The sequence below is a fragment of the Balaenoptera musculus genome, chromosome 2 (assembly GCF_009873245.2).
Source record: "Balaenoptera musculus isolate JJ_BM4_2016_0621 chromosome 2, mBalMus1.pri.v3, whole genome shotgun sequence".
Lineage (NCBI taxonomy): Eukaryota > Metazoa > Chordata > Mammalia > Artiodactyla > Balaenopteridae > Balaenoptera > Balaenoptera musculus.
In genome coordinates, this window is record NC_045786.1 from 78,202,802 (window position 1) to 78,228,654 (window position 25,853).

At 37.9% G+C, this 25,853-nt stretch overlaps 1 protein-coding gene across 2 annotated transcripts in view; it reads left to right on the forward strand.

The window, feature by feature from the left end:
* Positions 1 to 25,853, forward strand: part of DNAAF4 (dynein axonemal assembly factor 4) — a 79,102-nt gene that overhangs the window by 40,467 nt on the left and 12,782 nt on the right. For both annotated transcript variants that reach the window (XM_036844356.1, XM_036844357.1), the window contains exons 5-6: positions 14,020 to 14,165; positions 15,472 to 15,581. In XM_036844356.1, coding sequence (XP_036700251.1) covers positions 14,020 to 14,165; positions 15,472 to 15,581 — 256 coding nt within the window. The remainder of the gene's footprint in view (positions 1 to 14,019; positions 14,166 to 15,471; positions 15,582 to 25,853) is intronic.

The window sequence follows — 25,853 nt, forward strand, 5'->3', positions numbered from 1 at the left end:
AAGCAAGACAGCAGTCCATGGTGCAAGAAATTCTAGAAAATACTAATTTATAATGACTGAGAGCACATCAGTGGTTGCCTGGGGCCAGGAGTGAAGGGAAAGGATGAACTTCACAGGGTTATAGGGGACTCTTAGAGGTGATAGAAATTTTCTGTGTTGATTGTGATTTCAGGAGCATGTACATCTGTCAGAACTCATATAATATACTTTAAAATGAGTATAGTTATTGTACATGAATTATTTCTCAATAAAATTGAAAAAATAATGTTTATTGATTTTAAGCAGGAAAGCATCAAAGTGTGCACAATTTCCTCAAGTTCTTACTATTCCACAGAGTTATGCTTAGGGCCAGGCATAGTGAGGCCATTCCCCCAAAAGGCTGCATTTGAGGGTCCCTGCTCTTATGCTGTTGTCTATATTTATAAGGTATGAGGAAAGGGGAATCAATGAGCATTAATTAGTTACATGACTATGGGGGCTTTCTTGTCTTGTTAGAAACAGCTTTGTTCAAAAGGGGAAGCCGGGACTTCCCTGGCGGTCCAGTGGTTAAGACTTCGCCTTCCAATGCAGGGCGTGCAGGTTCGATCCTTGATCGGGGAGCTAAGATCCCACATGCCTTGAGGCCAAAAAATCAAAACATAAAACAGAAGCAATGTTGTAACAAACTCAGTAAAGACTTTAAAAATGTTCCACATGAAAAAAAAAAAAAAATCCAAAAGGGGAAGCCTCCTGAGGTCAGTTACCGGTATCTGTTGAGCTAGTTTTGATTTGCTGAGCTATCTATTTGCTAAGCTACTAAAAGCATTGTAGTGGGAGAGATGAGGCTTTAGGGCAAGTGGATTTGTCCCTTTTCAACTTGGTAGAACTAGGTACTTCTAAAGGTAGGGGCAAACGTAGGTCTGGAAAAAATAGGATTGGTTGAAAGTGCATAGGACTTTGATTACCAGATCTCCTCCCATACTACAGCAGATAGCTGGAGGTTTACTTTCTGCACAATTGAGGACTGAGTGAGATTCTGCTCTGAAAATACAGAGATTGAGTGAAAGTCTGCATTGTAAAAATCTAAATACTGATTCAAGAGATCCCCTCCAGCTCTATCCTCTTCCGCATATGCATGCAGGAGCCCAGTGCACCTGGGATGCAGGTTGGAGAATTCCTCTACAGGGAAGCTAACTAGTATAGGATGAAAAAACCCTGGCATTTATAATGGCCCCACTAGTTCACCATGCTGAAGCTCACTAGTCAACAATCTTTAGATTCATGTACACAAAACTTCCAGTCAGAATATTTATACTTCATCTTTAATATGAGCAGACAGCCAAGAACCAAACAGAAAAATGCAACTTGGAACAACCAAGTAATGCAGAGAATAGAAGAAAACTTAAAAAGAACTATAATTAGGTGGGGCTAATGGCAGACTCTGGGAGGGCTCACGCCAAGGAGTACATCCCAGAACTTATGCTGCCAGTGTCCTTGTCCCCACGGTGAGCCACAGCCACCCCCCGCCTCTGCAGGAGACCCTCCAACACTAGCAGGATGGACCCCAGCCTCCAAACTTCATTCATATGTTGAACCTGAAGACAGTTCACACACCAAGAGAATCTGACAGAACGTCCTCACATGAGGGACTCCTGGTGAAATCAGTTTGTGGAAACAGTCACAGTGCATCAAGAAGCCTTTACTATTCACAGAAAGATAGACAAGATGAAAAGGCAGAGGGCTATGTATCAGCTGAAATAACAAGATAAAACCCCAGAAAAACAACTAAATGAAGTGGAGATAGGCAACCTCCAGAAAAAGAATTCAGAATAATGATAGTGAAGATGATCCAGGACCTCGGAAAAAGAATGGAGACAAAGATCGAGAAGATGCAAGAAATGTTTAACAAAGACCTAGAAGAACTAAAGAACAAACAAACAGAGATGAACAATACAGTAACTGAAATGAAAAATACACTAGAAGGAATCAATAGCAGAATAACTGAGGCAGAAGAACAGATAAGTGACCTGGAAGACAGAATAGTGGAATTCACTGCTGCAGAACAGAATAAAGAAAAAAGAATGAAAAGAAATGAAGACAGCCTAAGAGACCTCTGGGACAACATTAAACGCAACAACATTCGCATTATAGGGGTCCCAGAAGGAGAAGAGAGAGAGAAAGGACCTGAGAAAATATTTGAAGAGATTATAGTCAAAAACTTCCCTAACATGGGAAAGGAGATAACCACCCAAGTCCAGGAAGCACAGCGAGTCCCATACAGGATAAACCCAAGGAGAAACACGCCGAGACACATAGTAATCAAATTGGCAAAAATTAAAGACAAAGAAAAATTATTGAAAGCAGCAAGGGAAAAACGACAAATAACATACAAGGGAACTCCCATAAGGTTAACAGCTGATTTCTCAGCAGAAACTCTGCAAGCCAGAAGGGAGTGGCATGATATACTTAAAGTGATGAAAGGGAAGAACCTACAACCAAGATTACTCTACCTGGCAAGGATCTCATTCAAATTCGATGGAGAAATCAAAAGCTTTACAGACAAGTAAAAGCTAAGAGAATTCAGCACCACCAAACCAGCTCTACAACAAATGCTAAAGGAGCTTCTCTAAGTGGGAAACACAAGAGAAGAAAAGGACCTACAAAAACAAACCCAAAACAATTAAGAAAATGGTCATAAGAACATACATATCGATAATTACCTTAAATGTGAATGGATTAAATGCTCCAACCAAAAGACACAGGCTGGCTGAATGGATACAAAAACAAGACCCATCTATATGCTGTCTACAAGAGACGCACTTCAGACCTAGGGACACATACAGACTGAAAGTGAGGGGATGGAAAAAGATATTCCATGCAAATGGAAATCAAAAGAAAGCTGGAGTAGCAATACTCATATCCGATAAAATAGACTTTAAAATAAAGAATGTTACAAGAGACAAGGAAGGACACTACATAATGATCAACAGATCAATCCAAGAAGATATAACGATTTTAAATATATATGCACCCAACATAGGAGCACCTCAATACATAAGGCAACTGCTAACAGCTATTAAACAGGAAATCAACAGTAACAGAATAATAGTGTGGGACGTTAACACCTCACTTACACCAATGGACAGATCATCCAAAATGAAAATAAATAAGGAAACAGAAGCTTTAAATGACACAATAGACCAGATAGATTTTATTGATATTTATAGGACATTCCATCCAAAAACAGCAGATTACACTTTCTTCTCAAGTGCACACGGAACATTCTCCAGGATAGATCACATCGTGGGTCACAAATCAAGCCTCAGTAAATTTAAGAAGATTGAAATCATATCCAGCGTCTTTTCTGACCACAATGCTATGAGATTAGAAATGAATTACAGGGGAAAAAACGTAAAAAGCACAAACACATGGAGGCTAAACAATACATTACTAACTAACCAAGAGATCACTGAAGAAATCAAAGGGGAAATCAAAAAATACCTAGAGACAAATGACAATGAAAACACGATGATCCAAAACCTATGGGATGCAGCAAAAGCAGTTCTAAGAGGGAAGTTTATAGCTATACAAGCCTACCTCAAGAAACAAGAAAAATCTCAAGTAAACAATCTAACCTTACACCTAAAGGAACTAGAGAAAGAAGAATAAACAAAACCCAAAGTTAGCAGAAGGAAAGAAATCATAAAGATCAGAGCAGAAATAAATGAAATAGAAACAAAGAAAACAATAGCAAAGATCAATAAAACTAAAAGCTGGTTCTTTGAGAAGATAAACAAAATAGATAAACCAGTAGCCAGACTCATCAAGAAAAAGAGGGAGAGGACTCAAATCAATAAAATCAGAAATGAAAAAGGAGAAGTTACAACAGACACCGCAGAAATACAAAGCATCCTAAGAGACTACTACAAGCAACTCTATGCCAATAAAATGGACAACCTGGAAGAAATGGACAAATTCTTAGAAAGGTATAACCTTCCAAGACTGAACCAGGAAGAAATAGAAAATATGAACAGACCAATCACAAGTAATGAAATTGAAAATGTGATTAAAAATCTTCCAACAAACAAAAGTCCAGGACCAGACGGCTTCACAGCTGAATTCTATCAAACATTTAGAGAAGACTTCACACCCGTCCTTCTCAAACTCTTCCAAAAAATTGCAGAGGAAGGAACACTCCCAAACTCATTCTATGAGGCCATCATCACCCTGATACCAAAACCAGATAAAGATACTACAAAAAAAGAAAATTACAGACCAATATCACTAATGAATATAGATGCAAAAATCCTCAACAAAATACTAGCAAACAGAATCCAACAACACATTAAAAGGATCATACACCATGATCAAGTGGGATTTATCCCAGGGAGGCAAGGATTCTTCAATATACGCAAATCAATCAATGTGATACACCATATTAACAAATTGAAGAATAAAAACCATATGATATCTCAATAGATGCAGAGAAAGCTTTCGAAAGAATTCAACACGCATTTATGATAAAAACTCTCCAGAAAGTGGGCGTAGAGGGAAACTACCTCAACATAATAAAGGCCATATATGACAAACCCACAGCAAACATCATTCTCAATGGTGAAAAACTGAAAGCATTTCCTCTAAGATCAGGACCAAGACAAGGATGTCCACTCTCATCACTATTATTCAACATAGTTTTGGAAGTCCTAGCCACGGCAATCAGAGAAGAAAAAGAAATAAAATGCATACAAATTGGAAAAGAAAAAGTAAAACTGTCACTGTTTGCAGATGACATGATACTATACATAGAGAATCCTAAAAATGTCACCAGAAAACTACTAGAGCTAATCAATGAATTTGGTAAAGTTGCAGGATACAAAATTAATGCCCAGAAATCTCTTGCATACCTATACACTAATGATGAAAAATCTGAAAGAGAAATTAAGAAAACACTCCCTTTTACCACTGCAACAACAAGAATAAAATATCTAGGAATAAACCTACCTAAGGAGGCAAAAGGCCTGTATGCAGAAAATTATAAGACACTGATGAAAGAAATTAAAGATGATACCAACAGATGGAGAGATATACCATGTTCTTGGATTGGAAGAATCAACATTGTGAAAATGACTCTACTACCCAAAGCAATCTACAGATTCAATGCAATCACTATCAAATTACCAATGGCATTTTTTTATGGAACTAGAACAAAAAACATCTTAAAATTTGTATGGAAACACAAAAGACCCCGAATAGCCAAAGCAGTCTTGAGGGAAAAAAATGGAGCTGGAGGAATCAGACTCCCTGACTTCAGACTATACTACAAAGCTACAGTAATCAAGACAATATGGTACTGGCACAAAAATAGAAACATAGATCAATGGAACAAGATAGAAAGCCCAAAGATAAACCCACGCACCTATGGTCAACTAATCTATGACAAAGGAGGCAAGGATATACAATGGAGAAAAGACAGTCTCTTCAATAAGTGGTGCTGGGAAAACTGGACAGCTACATGTAAAAGAATGAAATTAGAACACTGCCTAACACCATACACAAAAATAAACTCAAAATGGATTTGAGACCTAAATGTAAGACTGGACACTATAAAACTCTTAGGGGAAAACATAGGAAGAACACTCTTTGACATAAATCACAGCAAGATCTTTTTTGATCCACCTCCTAAAGTAATGGAAATAAAACCAAAAATAAACCAATGGGACCTAATGAAAGTTAAAAGCTTTTGCACAGCAAAGTAAACCATAAACAAGACCAAAAGACAACCCTCATAATGGGAGAAAATATTTGCAAACTAATCAACGGACAAAGGATTAATCTCCAAAATATATAAACAGCTCATGCAGTTCAATATTAAAGAAACAAACAACCCAATCCAAAAATGGGCAGAAGACCTAAATAGACATTTCTCCAAAGAAGACATACGGATAGCCAAGAAGCACATGAAAAGCTGCTCAACCTCACTAATTATTAGAGAAATGCAAATCAAAACTACAATGAGGTATCACCTCACACCAGTTAGAATGGGCATCATCAGAAAATCTACAAACAACAAATCCTGGAGAGGGTGTGGAGAAAAGGGAACACTCTTGCACTGTTGGTGGGAATGTAAATTGATACAGCCAGTATGGAGAACAGTATGGAGGTTCCTTAAAAAACTAAAAATAGAATTACCATATGATTCAGCAATCCCACTACTGGGCATATACCCAGAGAAAACCATAATTCAAAAAGACACATGCACCCCAATGTTCATTGCTGCACTATTTACAATAGCCAGGTCATGGAAGCAACCTAAATGCCCATCGACAGACGAATGGATAAAGAAGATGTGGTACATATATACAATGGAATATTACTCAGCCATAAATGGAAATTGGGTCATTTGTTGAGACGTGGATGGATCTAGAGACTGGCATACAGAGTGAAGTAAGTCAGACAGAAAAATATCGTATATTAACGCATATATGTGGAACCTAGAAAAATGGTACAGATGAACCGGTTTACAGGGCAGAAGTTGAGACACAGATGTAGAGAACAAACTTATGGACACCAAGGGGGGAAAGCCGTGGGGGTTGGGGATGGTGGTGTGATGAATTAGGTGATTGGAATTGACATGTATACACTGATGTGTATAAAATTGATGACTAATAAGAGCCTGCTGTATAAAAAAATAAAATTAAATTAAAAAATTAAAAAAAAAAGAACTATAATTAATGTCCTCAGAAAGATGAGAACATATTTTAATCCTTGAACAAAAACAAGAGGCTGTAATAAAGTTTCCTAAAAGAATGGTTTGGAAATTAAAAATGTAATTAAAAAATTTAAAATTAAATCAAATAGCTGGAATATAGTTAATTTTTTTTCCAGAAAATAGAATAAGATGACAAAGAGATTTTATTATTTTATTTTATTTTATTTATTTATTTTTGGCTGTGGTGGGTCTTCATTGCTGCCCGCCGGCTTTCTCTAGTTGCAGTGATCAGGGGCTACCCTTTGTTGCGGTGCACAGGATTCTCATTGCAGTGGCTTCTCTTGTTGCAGAGCATGGGCTGTAGACACATGGGCTTTGGTAGTTGCAGCACGCAGGCTCAATTGTTGTGGCTCACAGGCTCTAGAGCACAGGCTCAGTAGTTGTGGCACACGGGCTTAGTTGCTCCGTGGCATGTGGGATCTTCCCGGACCAGGGATCGAACCCGTGTGCCTTGCATTGGCGGGCGGATTCTTAACCACTGCGCTGCCAGAGAAGACCCAACAGAGAGATTTTAAAATAGAAAAGATAAAACAACTAGAGTATCCATCCAGGTTGTCCAACATTCAAATAATAGGAGTATTAGGAAGAGGGAAGGGAGAAACAGAGGAAAGGTAATAATTTTTTAAAAATTCTTTTTTTTATTGAGATATAATTGACTTATTATAAGTTTCAGGTGTACAATATAATGATTTGATATGTGTGTATATTATGAAGTGATCACCACAGTAAATCTAGCAAATCTGTCCAGCACCATACGTAGTTACAATTTTTTTTCTTATGATGAGAACTTTTAAGATTTACTGTCTTAACAACTTTCAAATATGCTATATAGTATTATTAGCAATAGTCACCAGGCTGTATATTTCATTTGCAGGGCTTATGTATTTTATGACTAGAAGTTCATTCCTTTTGACCATCATCACCCATTTTGTCCACCTCCCACCCCCCACCTTTGACAACCACCAATCTGTTCTCTGTATCTATGAGTCTGGTTTTTTGTTTTAGGTTCCACATATAAGAAATAATTAAAAAAACCATTTTTTTTTAGCAGGGGGTGGTGGGAGAGATAAATCAGGAGTTTGGGATTAACATATACACACTACTGTATGTAAAATGATAAACAAGGACCTGCTGTATAGCACAGGGAACTATATTCAATGTCTTGTAGTAATCTATAATGGAAAAGAATCTGAAAAAGAAATGTATATATATATATATATATTTGTTGTTGTTGTTATTCCTAATAGTATTTTATTTTTCCTTGATCAACTATTGCAGCATTTTGCAGATTTTGTCTGTTCAAAAAAGCAATTTTTGGTTTTGTTGATCTTTTATTGTTTCTTTGTTTCTATTCCATTAATTCCTGTGTTTATTTTTATTTGGCTTCTTCTAGTTTCTTTGGGTTTTCTCTGTTCTTTACACAATTTGTTTGCATTAATTTTTGAATCTTTTAACACATGCATATGAAGTTATAATTTTTTCTCTTAAATACTGCATTAATACATTCACCAAGTCTTGAAATCTTCTGTTTTCATTGCCATTTAGTTGCAAATATTTTGTAACCCATCATGATTTTTTTTGTCCTTGAATTATTAGGGAGAATTTTTTTTTTTCATTTCCAAATGTATAAAAGGGGAATGACAGTTGTTCTCATATTTTATATTATCTGGGTCATAGTGTTATATACAAATGTGTTTATAAATCATTTGTAGTTTGCTAGTGTATATTTTTGTTTATTGTGAGTCTTTCTTTTGATATGGGCTACTTAGGTTTATTATTATAAATAAAATATATCCTGGGACCTCCCTGGTGGCACTACCTCCCTGGTAATTAAGAATCCACCTGCCAATGCAGGGAGCCCAGGTTTGAGCCCTGGTCTGGGAAGAATCCACATGCTGTGGAGCAACTAAGCCCACGCGCCACAACTACTGAGCCTGCGTGCCACAATTACTGAAGCCCATGCACCTAGAGCCCATGCTCCTCAACAAGAGAAGCCACTGCAGTGGGAAGCCCGCGCACTGCAATGAAGAGCAGCCCCCGCTTTCTGCAACTAGAGAAAGCCTGCACACAGCAACGAAGACCCAATGTAGCCAAAAATAAGTAAATAAATAAATTTAAAACTATAATAAAATATATCCTAACGTCTTAGAATTTCCTTCTGCCCTCTTACTTTGTGATTTATATTTACCAGACTTCCTTTTTTTTTTTTTAACTTTTTGGTTTTATTTATTTATTTATTTATTTATTTATTTATTTTTGGCTGTGTTGGGTCTTCGTTTCTGTGCGAGGGCTTTCTCCAGTTGTGGCGAGCAGGGGCCACTCTTCATCGCGGTGTGCGGGCCTCTCACTAACGTGGCCTCTCTTGTTGCGGAGCACAGGCTCCAGACGCGCAGGCTCAGTAATTGTGGCTCACGGGCCTAGTTGCTCCACGGCATGTGGGATCTTCCCAGACCAGGGCTCGAACCCATGTCCCCTGCAATGGCAGGCAGATTCTCAACCACTGCGCCACCAGGGAAGCCCCCAGACTTCCTTTTTTGTTCTTTTTTCTATTTTTCTGCCTTGGATTAAATAATTTTTCTTAATTACCTCCTTTCCTTTCTACTAATTTGAAAGGTATACATTCTATTTTTGTTCTCTGAATGATATTAAATTTTTTATAACTTTTGATACATAGATATAATTACAATTATTATATTTTTAATGTGCATACTAAACAAAATTTAATCTCTACCATTATTTGTAAATATTAGAAGGAAATTTAATACATGAACTTCAGTCATACCCATCCTCTATGTTACTGTCTAAAGATTTTATTCCACTTTTTTGGCAGGGAGGGAGTCAGGTGATCTCACCTTATTTTTAAACCTCTAAATTTAGTCGTTAGTGTGGCTTTACCACATATACTCATTACTCTTTCTGTTGACCTATATTTACTGCTTTTTAATTATCTTTGCTTCTTGCATCTAAGTTCTTTCTGGATCCAATTACCTTTCCTTTAAGTAAATCCTTTAGTAGTTTTTTATTTTTTTTAACATCTTTATTGGAGTATAATTGCTTTACAATGGTGTGTTAGTTTCTGCTTTATAAGAAAGCGAATCAGCTATGCATATACATATATCCCCATATGTCCTCCCTCTTGCATCTCCCTCCCACCCTCCCTATCCCACCCCTGTAGGTGGTCACAAAGCACCGAGCTGATCTCCTTGTGCTATGTGGCTGCTTCCCACTAGCTATCTATTTTACATTTGGTAGTGTATATATGTCCATGCCACTCTCTCACTTCGTCCCAGCTTACCCTTCCCCCTCTCCGTGTCCTCAAGTCCATTCTCTATGTCTGCGTCTTTATTCCTGTCTAGTAGTTCTTTAATAAAGATCTGAATGTTAAGTTCAGTTATTTTTATTTTGTTATTGTTATTCAATGATGTTTTACATGGTTGTAGAATTCAAGATTGACAGTTATTTTCCATCAGTAATTTGAAGATATGTTTCTATTGCCTTCTGACTTCTAATATTGCTGCTGGAAGTCTGCTCTTGATTCAATATTGATCCTTTATAAGGTAATCCATCCTTTGTCTCTGGTTGCCTTAAAATTCTTCACTTTGGTATATGTTGATTTTATTACTCTAAGTGCAGTTTTATATTTATTCATCTCATAATATCAGAACTTGGAGTATAGTTTCACTCAAAGAACGTATGTCTTACCTCAGTTCTGGGAAGTTATAAGCTGTTGTTTTCAAATAGCAAATTGTTTTCAAATTGCCTTTATCTTCCTTGGCTGCGTTCTGTATAATATCCTCAGATCTGTCTTCTAGTTTGCAAATTTTCTTCAAATATGCCTAATGTGCTGTTAAACTTGTCCTAGAGGTTTTCAATTTCAGGGACAATATTTTTCATTTTGCAAGTTCTGTTTGCTTCTTTCATACCTGTTTGTTCTTTTTTCATTCCTTAGTTTTTCATTATGGATTTTAGCCTGTCTTAGCTCTTTAAGTAAGCATGTTTTAAATTATTATAGTCTCTTTCAGATTGTTCTGTTATTTCAAATTCTTAATAGGCCAGTCTTCCTGTTTGTTGTGTCTGCTGACTGTTCTCCATACTGTAAGGAAGAAACATACCTTGTATCCACATGTGATTTGTAGTTTTTGTTTGTGTGCTCATCTTCAGCACGGATTATTTTTATGTGTGCATATGAGGAAATTTCGTGTGTCCTGGTTTGCAGAAGTAAGAATTCCTCGGAAGGGATACCTGAAGTTTAGGTTTCTCACGAGAGATGTTTTTTCTTCTCTTATCCAGAGCCCCAGGAAGAGACATGCTTCACTTTCCTGGGGTTGTGGACAGAGATTTTATGTGTCCATTTCACTGAGAGTGTAGCCCTTCTCAGGCTGTAATTGCCTTTTCAGCTATCACCTCTGTACCTATATCAGCATTAAATTTCCAGCCTTTATCCTTTATATATAGTCTCTAATATATATATGTATAATATATAGTATATTCATATATATAAAATTTCAGATACAGATATGGGTATCTAGATAGATATATACCTTCATAGGTATACCTATCTAGATATCTATATCCATATCTGAAATCTTTCCAAGTAGCTTTTTGTCAGCTGTCAGCTTTTTTAATTTTTATTTATTTATTTATTTATTTATGGCTGTGTTGGGTCTTTGTTTCTGTGCGAGGGCTTTCTCCAGTTGCGGCAAGTGGGGGCCACTCCTCATCGCGGTGCGCAGGCCTCTCACTATCGCGGCGTCTCTTGCTGCCGAGCACAGGCTCCAGATGCGCAGGCTCAGTAGTTGTGGCTCACAGGACCAGCCGCTCCGCGGCATGTGGGATCCTCCCAGACCAGGGCTCGAACCCATGTCCCCTGCACTGGCAGGCAGACTCTCAACCACTGCGCCACCAGGGAAGCCCAGCTGTCAGCTTTTGAGATTACTCTGGCTATAAGTTGCTGATAAGCCTTTTCTTTTGCATACTTTTTGAACTGAACTATGTACTTGAAACTTTTGTTTATTTGTTATATTTTTATCAAGCGTTTTATGTGTTCATAGCATTTTGTCTGCTTGTAAAATTGTGTGTTAAAGTTTGTAAAAACTTTAACCTATGCTGCTGAAAACAGAAAGCTAATTTCTTTGTATGTTTTTCTGTGTGTCTTATTTTACTGTAAGAGTTTGAAAGCTAGATATCCTATTTTTAATGTAACTCATGGTCACCGTAATGATTTCCATAAGCATTTTCAAATGTTTATTCATTTACTTTTATTTAGCAAAGTTAATAGCAAAGTAATTTTTAAATTTCTCATTATGGAAGAATAGTGCTTCTTCCCTCCATGTTGTGTATCCTAGTAATCATTAGTATAAAATGTGAACTTATATACTTCATTTTTACTTTTTATTCTGTTTTCCTTCTGTTGTAGTAACATTAAAAAATCTTACAACATTTTTTCGTGTGTTTTAGAAAACCTATCCTTTTTCATTTTTACCCTCAGGTTTCCCAGTTCTGAGTTCTTAATTTTATTTGTACATGTTCTGGAACATTTCTTTGAGTAATTTATTCAGGAAACATGGCTAGATGGTATATTTACTTAGTTCTTACATATCTAGGAATGTCTCTTGGCTTCACAAGTGAACAACAGTTTACCAGGCTATAAAATTCTTAGGACATTGTGTTAGGTAGGTTCAAGCCAACTGCTGAAATAAAGAGGTCCAAAGTTATAGATCAAATAAGATAGAAATTGAATTCTCTGTAATCTAAGACTTATTATGTAACAGCAATCAATCTAGGCCTGATAGATGGCTTTGTTCCACAGGGCCATCTAGGCTGGTGGGGCCACATCAATCATCACATCATTTGGCTTCCACTTCTGGGTCCAAGGTGGATGCTGCAGTTGGCATTGTTTTTTAGCCAGTGGGAAGGGGAAAGAGGAAGTCCACTGCGAGTAGATTTACATGTAAGATAATGATCCATAAGTTTTATACAGCACTTGTATTCATATTCTGTTGTCTCAGGTTTGGCACATAACTACACCTACTCTTAAGGGAGGCTGGATTTTGTAGATTCTACCTTGGCACAGTAGATTCTATTACCAAAAGAAAGAGGGGAGGATGGGTAGGATACTGCATTCCCAACCACAATCTGTGGAAATTTTTTGTTCAAATTTTTGTTAATGTTACTTTCTTTGTTTGAGTCCTTATTCTTTCTTCCTTGCTCCCCTCCTCCCTCCCTTTGAAATGTTAATTCATGCCATTTTCAATTTTTCTTTAAAGTGGAAGTTTTATTTTTTATTTTTAAAAAATTTTCTCTTTTTTTCAGACATTTAAAAAAATATATAAATTTATTTATTTTTGGTTGAGTTGGGTCTTTGTTGCTGCATGCAGGCTTTCTCTACTTGCGGCGAGTGAGGGCTACTCTTCGTTGTGGCTCACGGGCTCTAGGCGCGTGGGCTTCAGTAGTTGTGGCAGCCGAGCTTAGTTGCTCTGCAGCATGTGAGATCTTCCCAGACCAGGGCTTGAACTCGTGTCCTCTGCATTGGCAAGCAGATTCTTAACCACTGCGCCATTTCCACTTCCCTAAATTGGAAGTTTTATATCTTAATTTTATGTGTTCATTTTATATCAAGGATATTAACTCTCTGTCATGTTTCTGGAAAATCTTTTTTTAAACAATTTTGATATTTGCCTTTTAAATCTGTATATCGTGTTTTTAGTACTTTTCCTTTTTAGTACCTTTCCTTCCCTTTATTCATATAGTTTATATTCTAACACATAGATTAATTTCTCCTCTTGTATTGACTTAATAATTATTACATCTAACTACCTTTTTACAAATGTATAGCCTTTCATTACAACTCTTTGCCTGTTCCCATTAGCTGTCTTTAATAGCTGAAAAACTTTTATGTCATCACCAGGGAGCTTATAGAAGATACTGATACCGGAGCTTAAGGAAAGTGATGGCTTTGCCTAGGTGCCCTCCTCTAGAGTTGATGTAGATTAAGTTGCCTAGAGTGGCTTCCTCTATAGTGAATGTAAGTTAGACACTGTGTGGTTTAACAAACAGAACCCCAGAAAAGTAGCTGAGGTCACTGATGAAAGAACAGATAATTAGCTGCCATAATTTCAATGAGGGATTTTACATTCCTTATTGTAGAAAATATGTTTGGATTATTTGTATAGGATTTTAGAAGTAGCTTTAATGTGTAATTACCTTAAAAGTCAGTTTGTTAACTAGGAAATGAGAGATAAATAACTTAGTTGCTAATATTGTTTTTGAAGGGAGAAATTCAGAAAATATATTTTTTGAGAAGTTAAAGGAAGACAGTATTCCTGCTCCTCGCTCTGTCGGCAATATTAAAATCAACTTTACCCCTCGAGTATTCCCAACTGCTCTCCGGGAATCACAGGTAGCAGAAGAAGAGGAGGTTGGTATACTTGCTGTTAGTTACAGTGACCACAATGAAAATATTTTTTATTCCATATATTGAAACTGTTACTGGGTCTGAATTTTTAAAGTAGTCATTAAGCTAAAGATATTACTTCATGAAAAAATTTAATATTTCCTTTTGACAAAAATATATTTTGCAGGATTTTTTTTTTTTTTTGGCTCCAGAATGCTGATGAGAAAACACTGATTTAATATCCAGTGTTGTTGCTTACCCCAGGAGATAAAATGTTGCATGTGCATTTATTTTATCAAATACATCATTTTCCATAATAGATTTGTAAACTTTGGGTCAGTGTATGTTGCGGTAAGAAAAGATTTGTAAATTTATTACTTTATTACAATTAATTATTAATATCAAGTATTTCTAATGTGACATTTGGCATTAATAGCTTTCATTCATTTATAAATTCCTGAGCTCTGGGATTTTGAATATTGTATATTTAGTTGTGTAAGCACTAAGAACTGCTTTTTTTTTTTTTTTTTTTTACTGTAAGGTGTGAACTGATACCTCTCTCAATTGAAAAGTTGTGGAAATAATTGAATCTCCTTAAGATATAATGACAATTTATAAATATTAACTTTTTTCTTATTATTAACAGCATATTTCTATATTTTATTATTAAAGTATCTCTGTAACTATAAAATTATAATTATTTAAAAAATCATTTATATGTTTTTATAATGTAAAAAATATATATATATATTATAAACAAGAAAAATAAAACAATATTCACATGAACTCCCAGAAATTTGGATGAAATTTGGACTAGAAATTTTTATACATTTGATCTTGATCAGCTAGTGAAGTTTAAAAAAAAGCTTAAAGATGTATAAAAACTAGAAGTTTAAAATCACCACCATCAAATATTTTATCAGTCTGCTCAGACTGCTATAACAAAGTACGTAGACTGGGTGGCTTAAAGAACAGGCAATTATTTCTCACAGTTCTGGAGGCTGGGAAGACCAAGGTCAGGATGCTGGGGTGGGGTGGGGTGGGGAAGAGCATGCCCTCTGGTCTCTCCCCCTTCTTATAAGGACACTAACCTTATGATGGAAGTCTCATACTCATAACCTCATCCAAGCTTAATTATCGCCCAAAGGCCCCATCTCCAAATACCATCACATTGGTGATTAGGGCTTCAACATATGAATTTTGGAGGACACAAACATTCAGTCCGTAACAAATAGTATTTCCATCTTGTATAGGAAAATGGAAAATCTAAAAGTAACTTTTAATAAAACAAGACTTTTGTGTCCTTCATTAAACCTCATTCTCATTTCAGTGGCTACATAAACAAGCAGAGGCACGAAGAGCAATGAATACTGACATTCCTGAACTTTGTGATTTAAAAGAAGAGGAAAAGAACCCAGAATGGTTGAAGGACAAAGGAAAGTAAGTTGTTTGAACTCTGGCCGTGAGACTTAAAATAAATTTATGTAGATATTAATACTTACATATTTTCTAGTTATCTTGACGTGTGTGTGTGATTTTTGGGGAGAAATAATGCAAATATGCCAATTCTGTAGGTAATGCTTCCATATTTAAAAAGTCAGATCTTATAACAATTAAATAAGGCTCTTATTTTTATTGCTTTTGTATTTATATGTCATGGAAATGAAAAATATCATGTCTTTTGGATTGCTTATCAAAATCCCTTTTTAAATCACTTAACGTTTAACATAAGTCCTTCATAATACTTCCCTTAAAATCATGGTTCTTTAAAAGTGTAGCTACTTTGATTAGTCATATCCATCTTTAAAAGATTATCAAATTATCCTATAAATTATCATTTTATATCCAGACAATCCTTTTATTTATTTATACGTGGCTCTGTGTGTAACCTTTTAGACAATTAACAACAATGAATTCTGCTATATTCTGTGGTAATTTGAGTTAATATTTTGAGGCAATTGTAGACATTATTTATCTCATTTTATACACTTTTGTATTATTTTCCTATTGCTGCCATAGCAAGCTACCACAAACTTAGTGGCTTAAAACAATACAAGTTTATTATCTTATAGTTCTGGAGGTCAGAAGTCTAAAATGGGTTTTGCTGGGCTAAAATCAAGATATCAGTTGCAATCCTTCTGGAGGCTGTAAGGGAGAATCTATTTTCTTGGGTTTTCCAGCTTTGAGACTGCCCACATTCCTTGGCTTATGGCCCCCAACCAGCAGTTGCGTCACTCTGGACTTTGCTTCCAATTTCCTTGTCTGACTCTGGCTCTCCTGCCTCCCTCTTTTATAAGTGCCCTTATAATTACATTAGTCCCGCTTGTATAATCCAGGATAATCTCCTACCGCAAGATCCATAACTTAATCACATCTGCAAGGTTCTTTCTAACTAACCATTTTAGTTAATATATTCACAGATTTTGGGGATTAGGATGTGGACATCTTTGGTGGGGAGATTTATCTGTCTAACCACAAAGTCTGTGTTTTTCTTTTCTCATCTTCTCTCTGTTCTTTCTTCGTCTTTTCTCATATCTGATAACAACACCAGAGATTGATTTGTGGAGTTGAGCTGGAGTTAACAATTTTTCTGAAGTTCAGAAGCCTGGGGCTGACAGGTTTGTTCCTCTTACTCCCAACAAAAATCCCCTCTCCTTCTCTCCCTTTTTCTCCATCTATTGAACCATTAAATAAACATCTGTTGATTGCTTGTGGTTTGTCAGACTGTAGGCTAGGCTCTGAGCTACAGAGATCAGTAGAGGAGAGAGACATATACAAATACTTATAACACTGTGTGGGAAGTACAATACATAGAAAGAACAAGGTAAAATGAGAATACAGAAGAGGGGCACCTAACCTTAAAGGAAGGAAGGTAGTTTCAGGAAGAGCTTCCTAAAGATTATAGCACATGAGCTCCTCTTAATGATAAGTAGGAGTTTCAGGAGGAAGGACAGAAAGGCATTCATTTTAAGCAGAGGAGACAGTATGAGCAAAAGCTCAGAGACAAGAATAGGGTGATATATAGGTCAGGAACTGGGTAGTTTATTGCTTGCTAAAACATAAATTTGATGCTAGGAATAATGCCAAATGAACCTAGAAAAATAGGCAGTGGCCTCGTGTTATTCTTATATTTTATTCTGTAAGGTGGGGAAAAAAGTGTTGCAGAAACTATGGCAGAGGTCTTGAACCATGATGACATTGTTATAGGGTGAAGAGGAGAGCAATGTGAGAAATACTCAGGAGGTAAAATAGGGAGGACTTCTTGAGTGATTGTTGGGGAGTGAGAGAAGAGTAGTTGTGGGCGACTTTGGGTTTCTAGTTTGAATGATTGATTATATGATGCCACCAACTGAATTAGAGAACTCTAGAAGAGGGCCATTTAGGAGGGAATGTAGGTAAGTTCAGTTTTGAATATATTGAGTTTGAGCTGTCTCTTGGTGAGTCTGGCTGACAGTGTCCAGCAAGTTTGAAACTCAGGGGAGAGGCCAGCAGTGTATTATGGATTTGGAGGTTATCAGCATTTATGTAGCAGTTGATTTACAAGAGTAGGTGAGATATCTGAAAAGAGCACGTAGACCAGAGGAGTAGTGGCCTAAGGATAAAACCCTGTGACCTACCAACATTTGAAGATCTGGTAAAATAAAGGAGTACACAAAAATACTCCCAGAAGCCAATGGATTAGAAACTTTCAGAGTTTTTGTTTTGTCTTGTTCTTCTTTAAGAATAGACAAGGTTTGAATAGATGTGCAGATGAGACAGAAGAGGTGGCTGAAACGTCCTCGAGAAGAGTGGAGAAAATTGGGTCAAGGCCAAAGGTAGATGGTTTCTCCCGATTTTGTTTTTGTTTTTCCTCCTGTTAAAAGTTGCATTCATTTTTACACTTTATAATAAAGATATATCTTTTGAAAAAAATTTACACTGTACATCAAAGTCCCCATTGGTTTGTTTTTTTTTTTAACATCTTTATTGGAGTATAATTGCTTTACAATGGTGTGTTAGTTTCTGCTTTATAACAAAGTGAATCAGTTATACATATACATATGTTCCCATATCTCTTCCCTCTTGCGTCTCCCTCCCTCCCACCCTCCCTATCCCACCCCTCTAGGTGGTCACAAAGCACCGAGCTGATCTCCCTGTGCTATGTGGCTGCTTCCCACTAGCTATCTATTTTACGTTTGGTAGTGTATACATGTCCATGCCACTCTCTCACCCTGTCACAGCTTACCCTTACCCCTCCCCATATCCTCAAGTCCATTCTCTAGTAGGTGTGTGTCTTTATTCCTGCCTTGCCCCTAGGTTCTTCATGACCATTTTTTTTTTCTTAGATTCCATATATATGTGTTAGCATACGGTATTTGTTTTTCTCTTTCTGACTTACTTCACTCTGTATGACAGACTCTAGGTCCATCCACCTCACTACAAATAACTCAATTTCATTTCATCTTTATGGTTGAGTAATATTCCATTATATATATGTGCCACATCTTCTTTATCCATTCATCTGTCGATGGACTGGACACTTAGGTTGCTTCCATGTCCTGGCTATTGTAACTAGAGCTGCAATGAACATTTTGGTACATGACTCTTTTCGAATTATGGTTTTCTCAGGGTATATGCCCAGTAGTGGGATTGCTTGGTCATATGGTAGTTCTACTTTTAGTTTTTTAAGGAAGCTCCATACTGTTCTCCACAGTAGCTGTATCAATTTACATTCCCACCAACAGTGCAAGAGGGTTCCCTTTTCTCCACACCCTCTCTCCAGCATTTATTGTTTGTAGATTTTTTGATGATGGCCATTGTGACCGGTGTGAGATGATATCTCATTGTAGTTTTGATTTGCATTTCTCTAATGATTAATGATGTTGAGCATTCTTTCATGTGTTTGTTGGCAATCTGTATATCTTCTTTGGAGAAATGTCTATTTAGGTCTTCTGCCCATTTTTGGATTGGGTTGTTTGTTTTCTTGATATTGAGCTGCATGAGCTGCTTGTAAATTTTGGAGATTAATCCTTTGTCAGTTGCTTCATTTGCAAATATTTTCTCCCATTCTGAGGGTTGTCTTTTCGTCTTGTTTATGGTTTCCTTTGCTGTGCAAAAGCTTTTCAGTTTCATTAGGTCCCATTTGTTTATTTTTGTTTTTATTTCCCTTTCTCTAGGAGGTGGGTCAATAAGGATCTTGCTGTGATTTACGTCATAGAGTGTTCTGCCTGTGTTTTCCTTTAAGAGTTTTATAGTCTCTGGCCTTACATTTAGGTCTTTAATCCATTTTGAGTTTATTTTTGTATATGGTGTTAGGGAGTGTTCTAATTTCATACTTTTACATGAAACTGTCCAGTTTTCCCAGCACCACTTATTGAAGAGGCTGTCTTTTCTCCACTGTATATTCTTACCTCCTTTATCAAAGATAAGGTGACCATACGTGCGTGGGTTTATCTCTGGGTTTTCTATCCTCTTCCATTGATCTATATTTCTGTTTTTGTGCCAGTACCATACTGTCTTGATTACTGTAGCTTTGTAGTATGGTCTGAAGTCTAGGAGCCTGATTCCTCCAGCTCTGTTTTTCTTTCTCAAGATTGCTTTGGCTATTCAGGGTCTTTTGTGTTTCCATACAAATTGTGAAATTTTTTGTTCTAGTTCTGTGAAAAATGGCATTGGTAGTTTGATAGAGATTGCATTGAATCTGTAGATTGCTTTGGGTAGTAGAGTCATTTTCACAATGTTGATTCTTCCAATCCAAGAACATGGTATATCTCTCCATCTATTTATATCATCTTTAATTTCTTTCATCAGTGTCTTATAATTTTCTGCATACAGGTCTTTTGTCTCCTTAGGTAGGTTTATTCCTAGATATTTTTTTTAAATTTATTTATTTATTTATTTTTGGCTGTGTTGGGTCCTCGCCTCTGTGCGAGGGCCTTCTCCAGTTCCGGCGAGCGGGGGCCACTCTTCATCACGGTGCACGGGCCTCTCACTGTCGCGGCCTCTCCCATTGCGGAGCACAGGCTCCAGAAGCGCAGACTCAGTAGTTGTGGCTCACGGGCCTAGCCGCTCCGCGGCATGTGGGATCTTCCCAGACCAGGGCTCGAACCCATGTCCCCTGCACCGTCAGGCAGACTCCCAACCACTGCGCCACCAGGGAAGCCCTATTCCTAGATATTTTATTCCTTTTGTTGCAGTGGTAAAAGGGAATGTTTTCTTAATTTCACTTTCAGATTTTTCATCATTAGTGTATAGGAATGCTAGAGATTTCTGTGCATTAATTTTGTATCCTGCTACTTTACCAAATTCATTGATTAGCTCTAGTAGTTTTCTGGTAGCATCTTTAGGATTCTCTATGTATAGTATCATGTCATCTGCAAACAGTGGCAACTTTACTTCTTCTTTTCCGATTTGGATTCCTTTTATTTCTTTTTCTTCTCTTATTGCTGTGGCTAAAACTTCCAAAACTATGTTGAATAATAGTGGTGAGAGTGGGCAACCTTGTTTTGCTCCTGATCTTATTGGAAATGGTTTCAGTTTTTCACCATTGAGGACGATGTTGGCTGTGGGTTTGTCATATATGGCCTTTATTATGTTGAGGAAAGTTCCCTCTATGCCTACTTTCTGGAGGGTTTTTATCATAAATGGGTGTTGAATTTTGTCAAAAGCTTTCTCTGCATCTATTGAGATGATCATATGGTTTTTCTCCTTCAGTTTGTTAATATGGTGTATCACATTGGTTGATTTGTGTATATTGAAGAATCCTTGCATTCCTGGGATAAACCCCACATGATCATGGTGTATGATCCTTTTAATGTGCTGTTGGATTCTGTTTGCGAGTATTTTGTTGAGGATTTTTGCATCTATGTTCATCAGTGATATTGGCCTGTAGTTTTCTTTCTTTGTGACATCTTTGTCTGGTTTTGGTATCAGGGTGATGGTGGCCTTGTAGAATGAGTTTGGGAGTGTTCCTCCTTCTGCAATATTTTGGAAGAGTTTGAGAAGGATAGGTGTTAGCTCTTCTCTAAATGTTTGAGAGAATTCACCTGTGAAGCCATCTGGTCCTGGGCTTTTGTTTGTTGGAAGGTTTTTAATCACAGTTTCAATTTCAGTGCTTGTGATTGGTCTGTTCATATTTTCTATTTCTTCCTGGTTCAGTCTCGGCAGTTTGTGCATTTCTAAGAATCTGTCCATTTCTTCCAGGTTGTCCATTTTATTGGCATAGAGTTGCTTGTAGTAATCTCTCATTATCTTTTGTATTTCTGCAGTGTCAGTGGTTACTTCTCCTTTTTCATTTCTAATTCTATTGATTTGAGTCTTCTCCCTTTTTCTCTTGATGAGTCTGGCTAATGGTTTATCAATTTTGTTTATCTTCTCAAAGAACCAGCTTTTAGTTTTATTGATCTTTGCTATCATTTCCTTCATTTCTTTTTCATTTATTTCTGATCTGATCTTTATGATTTCTTTCCTTCTGCTAACTTTGGAGTTTTTTTGTTCTTCTTTCTCTAATTGCTTTAGGTGTAAGGTTAGGTTGTTTATTTGAGACATTTCTTCTTTCTTAAGGTAGGATTGTGTTGCTATAAACTTCCCTCTTAGAACTGCTTTTGCTGCGTCCCATAGGTTTTGGGTCGTCGTGTTTTCATTGTCATTTGTTTCTGGGTATTTTTTGATTTCCTCTTTGATTTCTTCAGTGATCTCTTGGTTATTAAGTAGTGTATTATTTAGCCTCCATGTGTTTGTATTTTTTACAGATTTTTTCCTGTAATTGATATCTAGTCTCATAGCGTTGTGGTCAGAAAAGATACTTGATACAATTTCAGTTTTCTTCAATTTACCAAGGCTTGATTTGTGACCCGAGATATAATCTGTCCTGGAGAATGTTCCATGAGCACTTGAGAAGAATGTGTATTCTGTTGTTTTTGGAGGGAATGTCCTATAAATATCAATTAAGTCCATCTTGTTTAATGTATCATTTAAAGCTTGTGTTTCCTTATTTATTTTCATTTTGGATGATCTGTCCATTGGTGAAAGTGGGGTGTTAAAGTCCCCTACTTTGATTGTGTTACTGTCAATTTCCCCTTCTATGGCTGTTAGTATTTGACTTATGTATTGAGGTGCTCCTATGTTCGGTGCATAAATATTTACAATTGTTCTATCTTCTTCTTGGATCGATCCGTTGATCATTATGTGGTGTCCATCTTTGTCTCTTGTAATCGTCTTTATTTTAAAGTCTATTTTGTCTGATATGAGAATTGCTACTCCAGCTTTCTTTTGATTTCCATTTGCATGGAATATCTTTTTCCATCCCCTCACTTTCAGTCTGTATGTGTCCCAGGTCTGAAATGGGTCTCTTGTAGACAGCATATCTACGGGTCTTGTTTTTGGATCCATTCAGCCAGTCTATGTCTTTTGGTTGGAGCATTTAATCCATTTACATTTAAGGGAATTATCGATATGTATGTTCCTATTACCATTTTCTTAATTGTTTTGGGTTTGTTATTGTAGGTCTTTTCCTTCTCTTGTGTTTCTTGCCTAGAGAAGTTCCTTTAGCATTTGTTGTAAAGCTGGTTTGGTGGTGCTGAATTCTCTTAGCTTTTGCTTGTCTGTAAAGGTTTTAATTTCTCCATCAAATCTGAATGAGATCCTTGCTGGGTAGAGTAATCTTGGTTGTAGGTTTTTCTCCTTCATCACTTTAAATATGTCCTGCTACTCCCTTCTGGCTTGCAGAGTTTCTGCTGAAAGATCGGCTGTTAACCTTATGGGGATTCCCTTGTGTGTTATTTGTTGTTTTTCCCTTGCTACTTTTAATATGTTTTCTTTGTATTTAATTTTTGATAGTTTGATTAATATGTGTCTTGGCGTGTTTCTCCTTGGATTTGTCCTGTATGGGACTCTCTGTGCTTCCTGGAGTTGATTAACTATGTCCTTTCCCATATTAGGGAAATTTTCAACTATAATCTCTTCAAATATTTTCTCAATCCCTTTCTTTTTCTCTTCTTCTTCTGGGACCCCTATAATTTGAATGTTGGTGCGTTTAATGTTGTCCCAGAGGTCTCCGAGACTGTTCTCAATTCTTTTCATTCTTTTTTCTTTGTTCTGCTCTGCAGTAGTTATTTCCACTATTTTATCTTCTAGGTCACTTATCCGTTCTTCTGCCTCAGTTATTCTGCTATTGATCCCTTCTGGAGAATTTTTAATTTCATTTATTGTGTTGTTCATCACTGTTTGTTTGCTCTTTAGTTCTTCTAGGTCCTTGTTAAACGTTTCTTGTATTTTCTCTCTTCTATTTCCAAGATTTTGGATCATCTTTACTATCATTATTCTGAATTGTTTTTCAGGTAGACTGCCTATTTCCTCTTCATTTGTTAGGTCTGGTGGGTGTTTGCCTCGCTCCTTCATCTGCTGTGTGTTTTTCTGTCTTCTCATTTTGCTTAACTTGCTGTGTTTGGGGTCTCCTTTTCGCAGGCTGCAAGTTCGTAGTTCCCGTTGTTTTTGGTGTCTGTCCCCAGTGGCTAAGGTTGGTTCAGTGGGTTGTGTAGGCTTCCTGGTGGAGGGGACTAGTGCGTGTGTTCTGGTGGATGAGGCTGGATCTTGTATTTCTGGTGGGCAGGTCCACGTCTGGTGGTGTGTTTTGGGGTGTCTGTGGCCTTATTATGATTTTAGGCAGCCTCTCTGCTAATGGATGGGGCTGTGTTCCCGTCCTGCTAGTTGGCACGGGGTGTCCAGCACTGGAGCTTGCTGGTCGTTGAGTGAAGCTGGGTCTTGGCGTTGAGATAGAGATCTCTGGGAGATTTTCGCTGTTTGATATTACATGGAGCTGGGAGGTCTCTTGTGGACCAGTGTCCTGAACTTGGCTCTCCCACCTCAGAGGCTCAGCCCTGACACCTGGCTGGAGAACCAAGAGCCTTTCATCCACACAGCTCATAATAAAAGGGAGAAACAATAGAAAGAACGAAAGAAGATAAAATAAAATAAAGTAAAATAAAGTAAAATAAATAAGGTTATTAAAATAAAAATAAACAATAATTATTAAGAAAAAAATTTTTAAAAGTAAAAATAAAAACAAAAAACGGACAGACAGAACCCTAGGACAAATGGTAAAAGCAAAGCTATACAGACAAAATCACACACAGAAGCATACACATACACACTCACAATAAGAGAAAAAGGGAAAATATATATATATCTTGCTCCCAAAGTCTACCTCCTCAATTTGGGACTATTCGTTGTCTATTCAGGTATTCAACAGATGCAGGTACATCAAGTTGATTGTGGAGCTTTAATCCGCTGCTTCTGAGGCTGCTGGGAGAAATTTCCCTTTCTCTTTGTTCGAACAGCTCCCAGGGTTCAGCTTTGGATTTGGACCCGCCTCTGCATGTAGGTCGCCTGAGGGCATCTGTTCTTCGCTCAGACAGGACGGGGTTAAAGGAGCAGCTGATTCGGGGGCTCTGGCTCACTCAGGCCGGGGGGAGGGAGGGTTACGGATGTGGGGCGAGCCTGCGGCTGCAGAGGCCAGCGTGACGTTGCACCAGCCTGAGGTGCACCGTGCGTTCTCCTGGGGAAGTTGTCCCTGGATCACGGGACCCTGGCAGTGGCGGGCTGCACAGGGTCCCGGGAGGGGAGGTGTGGATAGTGACCTGTGCTTGCACACAGGATTCTTGGTGGCTGCAGTAGCAGCCTTAGCGTCTCATGCCCGTCTCTGGGGTTCGCGCTGATAGCCGTGGCTCGCGCCTGTTTCTAGAGCTCGTTTAGGTGGCGCTCTGAATCCCCTCTCTCACGCACCCCGAAACAGTGGTCTCTTGACTCTTAGGCAGTTCCAGACTTTTCCCCGGACTCCCTCCTGGCTAGCTGTGGTGCACTAGCCCCCTTAAGGCTGTGTTTATGCAGCCAACCCCAGTCCTCTCCCTGGGATCCAACCGAAGCCCGAGCCTCAGCTACCAGCCCCCGCCCGCCCCGGCGGGTGAGCAGACAAGCCTCGCGGGCTGGTGAGTGCTACTCGGCACGGATCCTCTGTGTGGGAATCTCTCCGCTTTGCCCTCCGCACCCCTGTGGCTGCGCTCTCCTACATGGCTCTGAAGCTTCCCCCCTCTGCCACCCGCAGTCTCCGCCCGCGAAGGGGCTTCCTAGTGTGTGGAAACCTTTCCTCCTTCACAGCTCTCTCCCACTGGTGCAGGTCCCGTCCCTATTCTTTTGTCTCTGTTATTTCTTTTTTCTTTTGCCCTACCCAGGTACGTGGGGAGTTTCTTGCCTTTTGGGAGGCCTGAGGTCTTCTGCCAGTGTTCAGTAGGTGTTCTGTAGGAGTTGTTCCACATGTAGATGTATTTCTGATGTATTTGTGGGGAGGAAGGTGACAGCCACGTGTTACGCTTCCGCCATGTTGAAGCTCCTCCTCCCCTTGGTTTTTACCCATTCTGCTGGCCTTTGCCTGCCCTGCCCCCCAGGTGTATCCAGTCTAAATTATTTAATTGTGTTTGCTTATCTTTAAGCTGCCATTGTCATAATCACAGTTATTATGTTCATAGCTTGTGGTAGGTTACAAGCGCTTCACATATACTATCTCATTAAATCCTCACAACTGTAATTGGCTAGGAGCCACTGCTTTTGCAATCATTTAACAAATGTTTATTGAGAGGCTAGCAGCTTTACACAAAATAGCTCTTTTAATTCCTTTAGCAATCTAGCTAGTTGGATTTTATCATCTTTATTACGATTTTATGAATGTAGAACAGGGCT